Source organism: Loxodonta africana, chromosome 13 (assembly GCF_030014295.1).
Source record: "Loxodonta africana isolate mLoxAfr1 chromosome 13, mLoxAfr1.hap2, whole genome shotgun sequence".
NCBI lineage: Eukaryota > Metazoa > Chordata > Mammalia > Proboscidea > Elephantidae > Loxodonta > Loxodonta africana.
The window spans coordinates 32,178,801-32,191,881 of record NC_087354.1 but is presented as its reverse complement, the minus strand read 5'-3'; the positions used below and the strand labels follow the sequence as shown (position 1 = coordinate 32,191,881).

Below are 13,081 nucleotides of genomic sequence, written 5' to 3'. Positions count from 1 at the left end.
CAGGTTCATGAACTTCAAGCGTATGATTCCCTTGATGATGCTGCAATCTCTAAGTGTCCAACCTTCTTCAGGTGAACCAAACCTTGACTTTTGTTACTATAAAAGTCCCAACCATTTTTTTTTAAAGCAAACAGAACCTTTTCTATTGGTTTAATGTCTCCTCCTGTCCCATTATCAAACAGTGTAATAATTCTCTTCTAACCCTTAGTTATCAGGAAGGTGAGCTTTGAAAGCTCAGTTTGCTGCTTTACAAGTGAACAGTGTTCAGAAACACCTGCCTCCACATCTGTAGACCCCCTATTGACTAACCCGAGCAGTTGATGTCATTCATCTGCACAGCCAGGCTTGGGTCACCCCAAATCACACATGCTTCCACTTTCTAAAACCAGGTGTGTTGCTGTCATGGGAAATCTAATTCCAGTCCAAGGGCGCCATTACTGGGAGGTCGAGGTGGACGATTGTTTGGACTACAGTGTTGGTGTGGCCTTTGAAGATGTCCCTAAACAGGAGGACCTGGGTGCAAACTGCCACTCCTGGTGCATGAGGCATACATGTGCATCATCAAGGTAAAGTAACATCTGTACACCCAAGATTAAAAATTACTTCTGGAAGATTAGAGCGAGAGGTGTTCACTAACAATAGTTAAGGACCACATTATGTTTTACAAAACATTCTACGGTATTTCAAGACTTGTTTCCAACCACTTTCCCTTAAAGTCCAGGCGAGAAGAAAAAGAGCAGTTTTGGGCTACTCTTCTTTTTAGAAATACCTAAAATTCATGGAGAGCTTATTATGTGTCAAGCACTGTTCTACACCCTTAAGTGCGTTATCTTGTTTACTTCTTACAATTGTATTATCCTATTTTAAAAATAAAAGAGCTACACCTCACAGCAGTGAGGTAACCCACTCAACACGTGGATCAGAGCTTGGATTCAAATCCAGAAAGACTAGCTCTAAAGACAAGATTCTTAACCACTAAGTGATTGATTGTTCACTTATGCTCAGCTTCAGTGTTATTAAATGGATACAGTTTGACTTGAAGGCCCAATTCCATCTCTTTAAGTAAATGTGGTCAAGAGGCTTAATGGCTATACCTAATTCTGATTTGCTTCTGCGGCTAAGCACTGTTTTTACACACCGGGAATTGTTCTGGAGTAGATCCATAAAGCTGGGGAAAATGTCATCATGTCCAGGCCAGTGGCCAACTTTTTCAGATTTGGAAGGCCATGGTTACAATTCTCCTTCACCTTGAAGATTGAAAAACAAACAAACAAACAAACAAAAACACTGCTTTCCCAGCTCCCCCTCCCACTCCAATCACCTTGGAGTATGGAGCCTCTGACCCTCACTGACTTGCTAAATGCTTTTAATGTTTCGCCTACAATGTTCTGTGCCCATGATCCTCCATTGTGGTTATTCGTTTGTCATGTCCAAGATAAGTGGGAAGACCAATTTTCATCCCATAATATATTTAAACTATAATGGACTCTACTAAACCTCAAATGCAGTTTAGAGGATGTAAGATATTCCTATTTACTGAGCCATATGCCTTATTTGTGGAAACCCTGGTGGCGTAGTGGGTAAGTGCTACGGCTGCTAACCAAGAAGTCGGCAGTTCAAATCCACCAGGCGCTCCTTGGAAACTCTATGGGGCAGTTCTACTCTGTCTTATAGGGTTGCTATGAGTCGGAATCGACTCGACGGCAGTGGGTTATGCCTTATTTGGAAATCCTGGTGGCATAGTGGTTAAGTGTATGGCTGCTAACCAAAAGGTAGGCAGTTCGAATCCACCAGGCACTCCCTGGAAACTCTATGGGGCAGTTCTACTCTGTCCTATAGGGTCGCTATGAGTCGGAATTGACTTGACGGCAACGGGTTTTTTTTTTTGGGGGGGGTTTATGCCTTATTTGGCGATTCCCCTGAAATAACACTAAAAATCAAAAAGTCCCCTCTCCTTTAGAAAGGTAAGAACAAGGGACAGAAAAGCCGAGAGCACAAAGGAAGACAGTAGGAGTCTGTGTGTAGTAGGAAGGATAGAAGGAAGTTATAAGACAATAAAAGAGTGATGGAAACAAAGCTAGAAGAATGAAAAAGGAAGGGCAAAGAAACAGGCCAAACACTAGTGCAGAAGTTTCTTGCAGTCCTACCTTGGAAAGGTGTAGGGACGTGTGTGTTTTAGGAGTGGAGGGTGAATGTAAGGTATCCTAGTTCCCTCGTATTTTTGGTTCATAGTCTCAGTCTCTATTCGTGGTGGGAGGGAAGACATCATTTAGCTTCCAGTGCCTGCTCAGTTTAGAAAAGAAGCTAAGAGGACAATCAGGTGAACTGGGATAGAGACAGGCTGCTTTGCTCTGACACATTTGTTTAGATCAGATTCCAAGTGTTCATCCCAGTAGTCTGGGCCAGGACGCTGGCACACAGCGCTCTTCAAATGTCTACAGGCAGCAGAGTTAGGAAATTCCGGTAGCTGGTTTTGGCTTCAGCCATTTTTCAAAGCACATGGGATACAGAGCATGGTTGAAGGGTGCCAGTGCTATACAGTCCTGAACGGTGACAGTACCCCATCCGCCCCACACTCAGTTTGAAAGTTGGAAGAACTGGTTACCTTAGAGTTACTTGTACACAGAACAGCTTACTCCAAAAGGCTTGCTAAAAATGACTTACAAATCTGAACCTTGGAATCAAAATGTTTAAAACTTATCCTGTATCTTGTCCTGTAAACCTGTAAAGGCTATAATCTTTACCAAAGCAAATTGCCACATCTTTCTCTCCAGAGGCTGGTGGGTGTGAACTGCTGACGATTTTTATGCAAAATTGATGTCTTAGGTTAAGAGGTTGCTCAAGAACAAAAGGAGTTTAAAAATGTAAATTTTTTAGGATAAATTTTAGGAAAAGAGATATGGGTCAGAGGATAGTTTTGGAAATGTCCTGTTATTTTGGTAGTCATTTAATAAAAGAAAATAACACAATCACAGGAGTATTTGAATAAAACTAATATGAAATGTTCTATAAGTAACCTGTCTACAGAATTTCTGAAGCATTGTTATACCAACATTTGATTTTCAGGCATAAGTATGAATTTCTGCACAACAAGATGACTCCAGATATAAGAGTAACAGTTGCCCCAAGGAAGATTGGTGTTCTATTAGACTATGAAAATTCAAAACTGTCATTTTTCAACGTGGACATTTCTCAGCATCTATACACATTCAGTTGTCAGCTTCACCGATTTGTGCATCCCTGCTTTTCTTTGGAAAAGCCTGGGTGTCTAAAGATCCATAATGGCATTTCAATGCCACTGCATGTCGCTGACTATTAGACCATTCTTATGCCCAGCTTCCTGTCTCTCTTCTGTATCTACCATCTCCCAATCACTCATGCCTCAGCTGGCTGAACTTAACATTCAAGCACCATGCACTCAGCACACTTTGGCCTTGTCATTATTTGGCAGACTGGTATGCTGACACTCATTCTACCTCATCTGGATTCTGGTCCCGCACAGCACCACCTGTGTGATGCTAGGTTAGTTGTTACCAGTCCCAGCTGTAAGATGAGGGAGCAGACCAGATAAACTCAAAGGTCCTTCAAGTTGTCAAAATGTATTAGTCTGTTTGTGTATAGCCAAATATCTTGAGTCTCCAAGGCCCACAGAGCTTGGACTGGGGGTAGATAGCCTAAGCAGCAATACTTAAGCCTTTGTGGTTCCAGCACTCTGGCAGTATTTTCTCAGCCAAGAACAGGCTCAAGACGGCAAGAGGCTGCCCACAAAGAGGACCTGGGGAGGCATGTGCCTCTCTCCATGGCCTTGTTGTGCACTGTGGAGTCGATTCTGATTCATAGCAACCCTGTAGGACACAGTAGAATTGCCCCACGGGATTCCCAAGGCCATAATCTTTACTGAAGCAGCCTGCCACATCTTTCTCTCATGGAGTAGCCGGTGGCAGTTCGAACTGCCAATGCTTAAGTGAATAGTTAAGTGCTTAACCACTGCGCCAGCAGGGCTCCTTCCATGGCCTTCTACCCTTTTCCCAGAGTTAGCAGTACTGTGGTGAGGTTTCCCCACTGTACACTCTTTATCACGCCCTGTATCTCTCCTTCATAGCACTTGCACCACGATAATTTTGTAATTACCTCTGTAATGCTTAACTTCACAAAGGCAGGAGGGACTGTGTCTGTGTTGTTCATCACTGATCTCCAGGGGCTAACACATAACAGGTGCATACCAAATATCTGAATCACTGACCATCTTCTTCAACCAACTATTGCTTGTCAGCCCCTCACTGCTCTCCACATGAGGGGTGGGAGGGCTCTTTCAAAACCATAGCAAAGGACCTACGGCCAGGAGATGGAGAAAACGCTGAAGGGAGGTGGCATGAAGGAAGCAGACGAACGCCTGTGGCTTGACTCCAGGACTGGGGACAATGGAGCACCACTCACTACTGCACACTTGCTCGCGTCACACAAGTGTGGTGCTTTCACTGTGTGTCGAGGAGGTGGGAGAGGGAGGAGATGGGGAAAAATAGAAAACGCTAGTTGCAACTGATTTAGGAACTGTGCTCTAATGTAAAGACAACCAGATTTGAAATCCAAAAGACCTGGGTTTGATTGCTACTTTGTAGCTACTGTGCCTTATGAACCTGGAAAAGTCACATTATCTCCCAGAGCTTCTGTTTTCCTTTATACAAAGGGAAAGTAATCCTGTCTCACAGGTGAGGGCGACTGATGACAAACGTGAGGGTGCACAACAGTATGTGACATACGGCAAATGCACAACACTTCCGGAAAAGAAAACATCAGCTCACCAGAGTGCAAAGCCAACCACTGGTGGGGGAAACGGTCTCTAGCCAGGGCTGGCTGGCATCCTGTTTGCTGCCCTATGCCATTCTGTGCCCTACTGCCCAGCCCCAGCAGCTACATTGCTGCTTCTCCAGTTGACCTTCCCAGTTGCCACTTACCGCTCTGCACACAGCACAGTTCAGAGCTCACCTATGAGTCAAACTGTGGAGCAAATGACTCCATTTGTGAAGCAATTATCAGAGAGACAATTTAGTATTGTGCCCCGGGTATGTCTCTCTTAGCACAGATATGCTAATCTCATCACTTAAAGCTTTGTGTTAGATAAAAAATATTTTTCATTTTAAAACTTTCATGTTTTCTAGTATACTCAAAGTCTAGCACACTGAATACCTCTTATCTACTATCTCAAAACTTTGCCCATCAGTATAAATAGCAGTTCATATTCCCGAATTAATAAGTCACCGTAACAATCTTATAGCTTCTTACGCACGCGCACACGTGCGCGCGCGCGCGCACACACACACACACACCTGCCCTGCCAAGCTGGATCACCCACTCTGACATGAGGAAGGTACAGCAGATGGAGGCACAGAATGGTTCAAGGTATAAATTAAAATACATGTACATCTACATAAGTGCTTGCAGCATTTGAAATAGACACTGTGGAGTAGGAAGGAGGACACCATAGTTAAGGCAGGTTTGAGTTCAGGGTTCTAACAGGCTTTATGGAATACTTTACACATTCCCCCATAAAACTCTGTAACTCACCAGTTTCTGTCTTTACTACTAACACATAGAAGAAGTTACTACGGTTACTCCCACTACAGCTACTCCAACTGGCTCCATAATAAATGGATTAAAAACTCAACAATCATAAAGTTTTAATAAAATTTTATTTGACCAAGAAAAAACTGCCTAGAATTCGCTCTGATGTTTAAAATCCACTGAATTTAAATAAGGTAGATGACCATTCTCAAGCATCGCAAAGAACCTGTTTAAGCATCTTTCTTCTCTTCTACAAAAAGAAAAAATAAATCTAGAACAGAACCAAACACAACTTTTGTTTTTCTGGAAAATATTCCAAATCCATACTATGAATAATCTGTCAAAACTAAATTTCAACAAGGGGCAGGATTTACCTTGAGGCCACATTCACCCACAGATATATCTGTTAAAAAACAAAACAGAAAGATTTTTTTAAAAAAGGAAGACCATGGTAGCCACAACCTGTTATTTATATGACTAAGAGTTCTAACTCCGTGATACTGAGCAGTTAAAACAAAAGATATCAAATCTGTTCTTTTCTTAGCTTTATCTTTATCTCTTTATAACTCTTGAGCAAGTCATTCACATAAGCTTCAGCTTCCCATGTTAACAAAGGGGAAAGAGAATATTTAAAACAATTCCTAGTCACCTTTCTGTCAATTAGGAGAGTACGATTCTCATGGGTTCCCTATGTCTTTCTCATCTATAACCTTACTATTTCCATTTTCTACAGTAAGACAATGGAAAGTGTGTAATTGCTGTTGGTAGATAAGTAGGTCTTAAATTTACTTGGTAAAGCAAATCTCTGTAACTGATGTTAAGACTTACTATACAGCTACGGAAACCCTGGTGGCATAGTGGTTAAGAGCTATGGCTGCTAACTAAAAGGTAGGCAGTTTGAATCCACCAGGTGCTCCTTCGAAACTCTATGGGGCAGTTCTACTCTGTCCTATAAGGTCGATACAAGTTGGAATTGACTCGATGGCAACGGGTTTGGTTCTGGGTATTTTATATAGCTACAGTAATTAAGACAATATGGTATTGGTGGAGGGATAGACAAATCAACAGAATAAAATAGGAAATCCAGAAACAGACCCACACAAACATGCTCAACTTATTTTTGACAAAGGTGCAAAAGCAATTAAATCTTGGTGTAAACTAACGTGATCTTAGCAATTCAGAACATTCAGAATTTCACTAAAAAAATCTTTAAGGGCCCTTATTAGATGGAATTGGGAAGCTGGTTAGAGACTTGGAATACAAAATGATATTGGTTTCTGGTAAAATTAAATTGTCTTTTATTTGAAAAAGCGTATGTTTAATGTAGAAACTGTTGAGATGGTGTATGTTTTGTTTGGTACATTTTCAACATAATAAAAAAATTTAGATTATAAAAGTGTGTGTTTAATAATTGACTTCCTACTGGTTCAAACAATGATAAGCAAATGCTTGCACACAACCGATAACACATTTCTGAAGCATGTGTCGGGTTGTCAGTATAAAGCAGGGCAAATGCGTGGGCAATGGGGCCTTTTTCTTGATACTCCTCATCTCCAAATTTTGTTAGACTCGTCATCTTACGTGATTCACACACTGGAAGCTGCCCACGTACAGGTTATCGTGATGTGGCCTTCTGTAAATGATTCGGCATTCTCTATCCAAGGAGCTTAGCTACCAGAGCAGGAAAGGTCCTCTCCTCCACTTCCCAAAATGATTTCTCTAATTTCTGGTCACCTTTCTGGCAATTACTTCGGTAAGATTCTTATGAGTTCGCTGTATCTTTCTCTATCCTTTCTCATCTATAAACTTACTATTCCTAGTTTCTAGAGTAAAATGCTGCAAACTGTCTAATTACTGTTGGTAGATAAGTAGGTCTTGAATTTATTTTGCAAACAAGACCTGTTCTGTCTACCTTTTCATCTAGGAGGCTAAAAGCAGAGTCACCTTGATGTCAAGGACTCTATTTTCTTAGTCTCCAGAAAAACATGACCAAGTCTAGCCTTTAAAACACTGCCCTTTAGCATGCCGAGATATTTAAAGAATGATAATTCCATTAATTCTATTACAGTAAAACCTGTGAAAGCTAGAACCTGTGTAAGGTGCAAACCTGTCAGAGAAAGAAAACTCAAATATTTTCCACTAAAACCACCAATAGAAAAGTGGTTAAGACTGTGCCCTGTCAAAGGGAGGCCTGGAAAAACAAGGCAGTCCCATCGAGTTCCAGCTCTCATGGGTTTCACTCTACTTTTATAACTTCAAGCTATACTGCAACCAATGGCTAATGAATCTAAAGCAAGGGATGAGTCTGTGCTTTGGAAAGGAGCCCACAGCAGGTCAGCATCTTTCCGTCAGTCTGGAAGTCTCCTGAACAGAGCATGACAATGACCTGGGCACAGTGACTGACCCCATGTTAGTCATTCTTTCAGAGCTTCTTTTAAACAAGAGCTGACTCTTACTGAGTGCATCATGTCCTACTATTTCACCGCTTGTTTTTCTGCTACCTCCAACCTCAGAAAAAAAATTAAGCCCAACTCACTGATTGATTGCTTTTTCTCCGACTTTTGACAGAATCAGATTTTTTCTGCTCTATTTTTACCTTACTCAAATCCTGGTAGAACTATCATTTATTTGGATAGGTGCAAATTAACTACACAGCTTGCAGGATATGCAAATAACATGCAGCCACTCAGACATAGCCAATAAAAGTATTTTTATAGTATGAACTTGGGTTCTAATCTTGCCGTTTCACCCATTTTCATTTCTAAACCTAAATATGGGGTCTCTTCTTTGAAAGTAGTTTAGGTGATGCCCTTACATTCAAACAGACCAGACTGGAGATAGGAATAAATATAATCCATTCACTGGGAAACCACCTAACCAAGAAAATTGAGGTTTCCTAGTTGTGCATTTTAACAAAGCAGAAATATACTTTTTAAAGACAAATTTATGGGAATATACATTAAGTCAGAGCCTTGGTGATGCGGTGGTTAAGCAACTGCTAACCAAAAAGTCGGCAGTTCAAATCTACCAGCTGCTCCTTGGAAACCCTTTGGGGCAGTTCTACTCTGTCCTGTAGGGTTGCTATGAGTCAGAACTGACTTGACGGCAATGGGTTTGGTTTGGCTTACACGTTACCTCTTGCAAACCCTCCCACTTGCTTTCACATCCCAAACACCCACCCAATTAAGGCGGAAAGGAGCAGGGAGAGAGAAGGAAAACACAAGAATCACTATCAAAAGGTAAGGATAGCACTCTAAAGAAAAGTGTAAGCTACCTGATATGGTCTTTTGCATAATTTACAATTTATACACCAGCTATAGATTCCTAGGCACCTGGAATGGACTCCCTTTTCTTCGTCCACGTAACTAATACTTATAAGCTCAAAAGTCACTTCTTGGAGCACTCCCTCATTCTTCCCTCTCCTAGGCTGACTTAAGTGCCAAGTAACTCACCTCTCTCAGAATATTTAAAGGATGTACTACAAACATTGACTCATCTCCTCCACTTGACTGTAAGCAAATCAAAGCCAGGAACTGTGCCTTAGTTATCTCTGTTCTGAATAATCAGAACACAGAAATAACAGCTTCTGCTCTCAAGGAGCTCATATACCTGCAAAGAGAAAACAGGAAGACACCAGAGTGTTTTCCAAGAAAAAGCCTCTTCATTAGAAAGTAAAGCAGCTTTCAAATTTGTAGGTTGGGAAGGTGGGGTTTTAAAAATATGGACCAGTGATTCTCAACCTTTCTTCTGCCCCCAATACACCTGAGGGATCTGACACGTAGTCCCATTAGTAGCAGTGCTCCACGATGACTTCAAAGCCGGGAAGGGGAAAGGGGCATTAAAGAACTGGGAGCGGGGATGCAGGGAAAGGAGAAGATATTCATGGTTTTAAAATGCCACCCCACCCTGAAGTACTTCAAGAGACCTTTGGCACTGCCTTTTAAGATTTATAGTCTTGATTATTCTTAAGAGTCCAAAGATCCACCCATGTATATTCTAAATGTTCTGAGTCATAAAGTTGGTTCACGTGTCCTGAAGCCTGGTGAGTGCAAGTTAGGTCCTTAGTGACTGCGTACGCTAAACTGTCCATCTGATACTCATAGCACAACAAGGCTCTATGGCTCTCTGCTAGTTTTAGAATCTAAGACTTTTACAGAGAAAATTTTATGCCCTAAAAGTAACTACAAACTTAGGGTGGAGATCTAACACAGGCATCCCTCTTTATCGAAATCGCGGGTAGAATTTTCAGATAGTGAGAATTCTATTTCTGTCATTTTAAATGGAAAAAATGTGTTACCAGCCCTTCAAAGAACTTCAAACCAATTTCCCTAAATAACCAAATATAACTATGCAAGGACTTCTGCATAATATAAAGCATTTTAAACGTCAACTACCTAGTTATTTAACAATTACTAGCTCAGTGTTTTTTTAGCTCAGTAGTAGGTATGTTTCTGTGTAGTTACTTATCCATTGAAAAGTTACCTTAGTTCTGGTGGAGAGAGAAGGGCAATGGAGGCTGTAACGTGCTGCTGGTCACAGGTGGGGGAAGGTGAGCAAGGGTAAACTGGCCAAGGGGGTGGGTGACACAGAAATTGCCTGTGGTTTGTCCATGTTCAAATCCAAGGAACTGGTGAGGTCTTTTCTTCTTAGCCCCTGTTTAGGAGTTGGTGTGAACCATCATCTGAAGCCATATGCAAAGCAATGGGACGAAAGCAACACAAAATGGACTTCTGTGTGTGCTCCCCTTGCCTGCGATTATATAAAAAAAATAGCTTGTGGAAATACAAGAGTGTTATTATCCCATTTTCAAGGTGATGCTTCTGCTCACAATCACTTATAACAGCAATTACCTGTCTTTTTTGTCTAAAATTTCTTTGAAAGATTTGCATAGAGTAGTTGTTTAAGTGCTACGGCTGCTAACCAAGAGGTCAACAGTTCAAATCCGCCAGGTGCTCCTTGGAAACTCTATGGGGCAGTTCTACTCTGTCCTATAGGGTCGCTATGAGTCGGAATCCACTCAACGGCAGTGGATGGTGGGTAGTTGTTCTCAAAGTATGGTCAGGAGGCTCTGTGGAGGACCCTGAGATCCTTTTAGGGGGTTAGTGAGCTCAAAACTATTTTCATAATAATGTTGTTAGCTACTGTTGCGTCAGTCCTTGATTCATGGCAACTCTATGCACAAAGGAATGAAAGGCTGCCTGGGAGAAAGGCGTTGTGGGTCAGACCGTTGGGATCTACAGGTTTTCACTGGCTGACTTAGGGAAGTAGACTGCCAGGACTTTCTTGTCTGTTTTGGTCTAGAAGCTCTGCTGAAATCTGTTCAGCATCATAGCAAGCCTCCACTGACAGATGGGTGGTGGCTGCACTTGAGGTGCAAACTGGCTGGGAACTGAACCCGGGTCTCCTGCATGGAAGGTGAGAATCTACCACTGAACCACCACTGCCCCCTTTCATAATAATACTAAGACATTATTTGTCATTTTCACTCTCATTCCATGAACGTACATCAGAGTTTAACCAGAGGCTACAAGACGTGTAAGGACACTCATCACCCTGCTGACTACTGGAGTGTATGCTTGTATATTCTTATGTTTAAAAAAACAGTAATTTTTTGTTAATACCTATACCCAGTACACCGGTGCCGTCAAGTCAATTCCGACTCACAATATCTCTCTCTCTCTCTATATATATCCCAATATATATAACCCACAAAAACAAAAGCTCTTTGGAGTCCTCAAATACTAAGGGAGTGCTGAGACCGAAAAGTCTGAGAACTGCTTATATAGCACATTCACGGCTCCCTCAAAATGAACATTTAGCTGAATGAGTTTTCCTCAGTAGTGAGATTCCCCTATGCGATGCCAACAGTTTTCAATATCTGTTAATGCGTGGGTTGCTTTTTTTTTTTTAGCTTTTGCACATGCTTGTCCACTTTTCTATAAGACATTTAATTACGTGAGAAAGAAGACAGCGATAATGCACAATACATCAAAACAGCATGAACATTCAAGCAATATTATCTAAGAAGACAGCTGAGGTTTGCAGTGCACTCTACAGCTTGTTACCTGGATTGCAGGCAATTTACAAGTTCTTTATAGCTGGTTTCTGATTCAGATAGAGTTCTGGGTAAACATTTCCACAGGTTGTTACAGCATTTATTCATAGTGAAAGCTCGTATTAATTAGATATAAGTCTTTCAAGGTGAGGACATATTTTGTTTAATGAATCCCAGGCCTTTCTTTGTAACATATGCAACAGGTAATGAAAGTTCCATCTACACACTTTGTTACCACACATATGTTGCTGAATGAGAAATGATAGGAACAACATATAGACTCACCACCATCAGCAGAGTATCTAAAATGTAGATGAGTGACGTAGTTCTAATCCTAGACAATACTGACTTTGCCTTTGATGGACTGACACTGCATCTAAATGCATATCGCCACCCTTTTCACACCCCGCCCCCCAAAATGGATGGTTTAGCAACCCAAACAGTACAGAAAGACTTTTGGGTTAGAATGATGAAATCTCGCCTCTAGTCTTAGCTCCAGCACTAACAAGCTGTGTGGACTTCAGCCTGTCTCCTCTCACTAGCTTCAGCTCAAGCTGAAAGGAGGGGATGACCTAAATGACTTTGTTTGCCTCTAACACCAAATGGATTTTGCTGGCAGATTCATAAACCATAAAAATGATCTCTGTGACAGAAAGGGCTATGTAAGCCAGAGACTCCATCAGCCTGAGACCAGAAGAACTAGGTGGTGCCCAGCTACCACCAAGGACCGCCCTGACAGGGAACACAGAGACAGTCCCTGATAGAGGAGAAAAGTGGGGTGCAGAACTCAAATTCACATAAAAAGACAAGACTTAATGGTCTGACTGAGGCTGGAGGGACCCCGGAAGACATGGCCCCTGGACTCTCTGTTAGCCCAAAACTAAACTCATTCGCGAAGCAAGCTCTTCAGACAAAGATTAGACTGGACCATAGGACATAAAATGATGCTCGTGAGAAGTGTGCTTCTTAGCTCAAGTAGATACATGAGACTAAACGGGCAGCCCCTGTTCCAAGGCGAGATAAGAAAGCAGAAAGGGACAGGAGCTGATTGAATGCGGGAAATCCAGGGTGGAAAGGAGGAGTGTGCTGTCACATTATAGGGTGAGCAACTGGTGTCACATAACAATGTTTGTAAAATTTTTGTATGAGAAACTAACTTGAACTGTAAGCTTTCACTTAAAGCACAATGGAAAAAGGAAAAAAAAAAAAAAAGATCTCCGTGCCTGTTTTCAGACGAATCCAACAGGTGCTACTGCCTCAAGCAGGAGTCACCGAATTAGAATGTCTGGGTTTGCACAGGCACTCACGTTAGGGCTCATGCCTTGAGACGCAGGATAGCACCACCTACCTGAAAATTGAAAATTTTCTCTTAAACTTTACTCAGTGTCAGTGCGTATTTCTCCTGTCCACATCTAACCCCATCATAGCTGTGTGGGCTACCAAGCTCGTTTTTCAGACGAGGAC

The 13,081-nt window shown here is 41.8% G+C and overlaps 1 protein-coding gene, 1 long non-coding RNA gene and 1 other non-coding gene across 3 annotated transcripts in view; 1 reads left to right on the top strand and 2 right to left on the bottom strand.

Annotated features, from left to right (window-relative positions):
- The window catches only part of FSD2 (fibronectin type III and SPRY domain containing 2), a 30,438-nt gene extending 27,103 nt beyond the window's left edge, over positions 1–3,335 (top strand). The window contains exons 11-12 of the mRNA XM_003413763.4: positions 390–566; positions 3,067–3,335. Of these exons, the coding sequence (XP_003413811.1) occupies positions 390–566; positions 3,067–3,319 (430 nt within the window). The 3' untranslated portion in view covers positions 3,320–3,335. The remainder of the gene's footprint in view (positions 1–389; positions 567–3,066) is intronic.
- Positions 3,336–5,671: 2,336 nt separating this feature from the next.
- LOC104846236 (uncharacterized) lies at positions 5,672–11,765 on the bottom strand. The gene is made up of 2 exons (XR_010317384.1): positions 10,045–11,765; positions 5,672–9,171 (listed from the first exon to the last, which is right to left on the bottom strand). It is a non-coding gene; the product is annotated as an uncharacterized LOC104846236 (long non-coding RNA).
- LOC111751646 (small Cajal body-specific RNA 15) lies at positions 7,415–7,541 on the bottom strand. The gene has a single exon (XR_002786767.1). It is a non-coding gene; the product is annotated as a small Cajal body-specific RNA 15 (non-coding RNA).
- Positions 11,766–13,081: the final 1,316 nt, after the last annotated feature.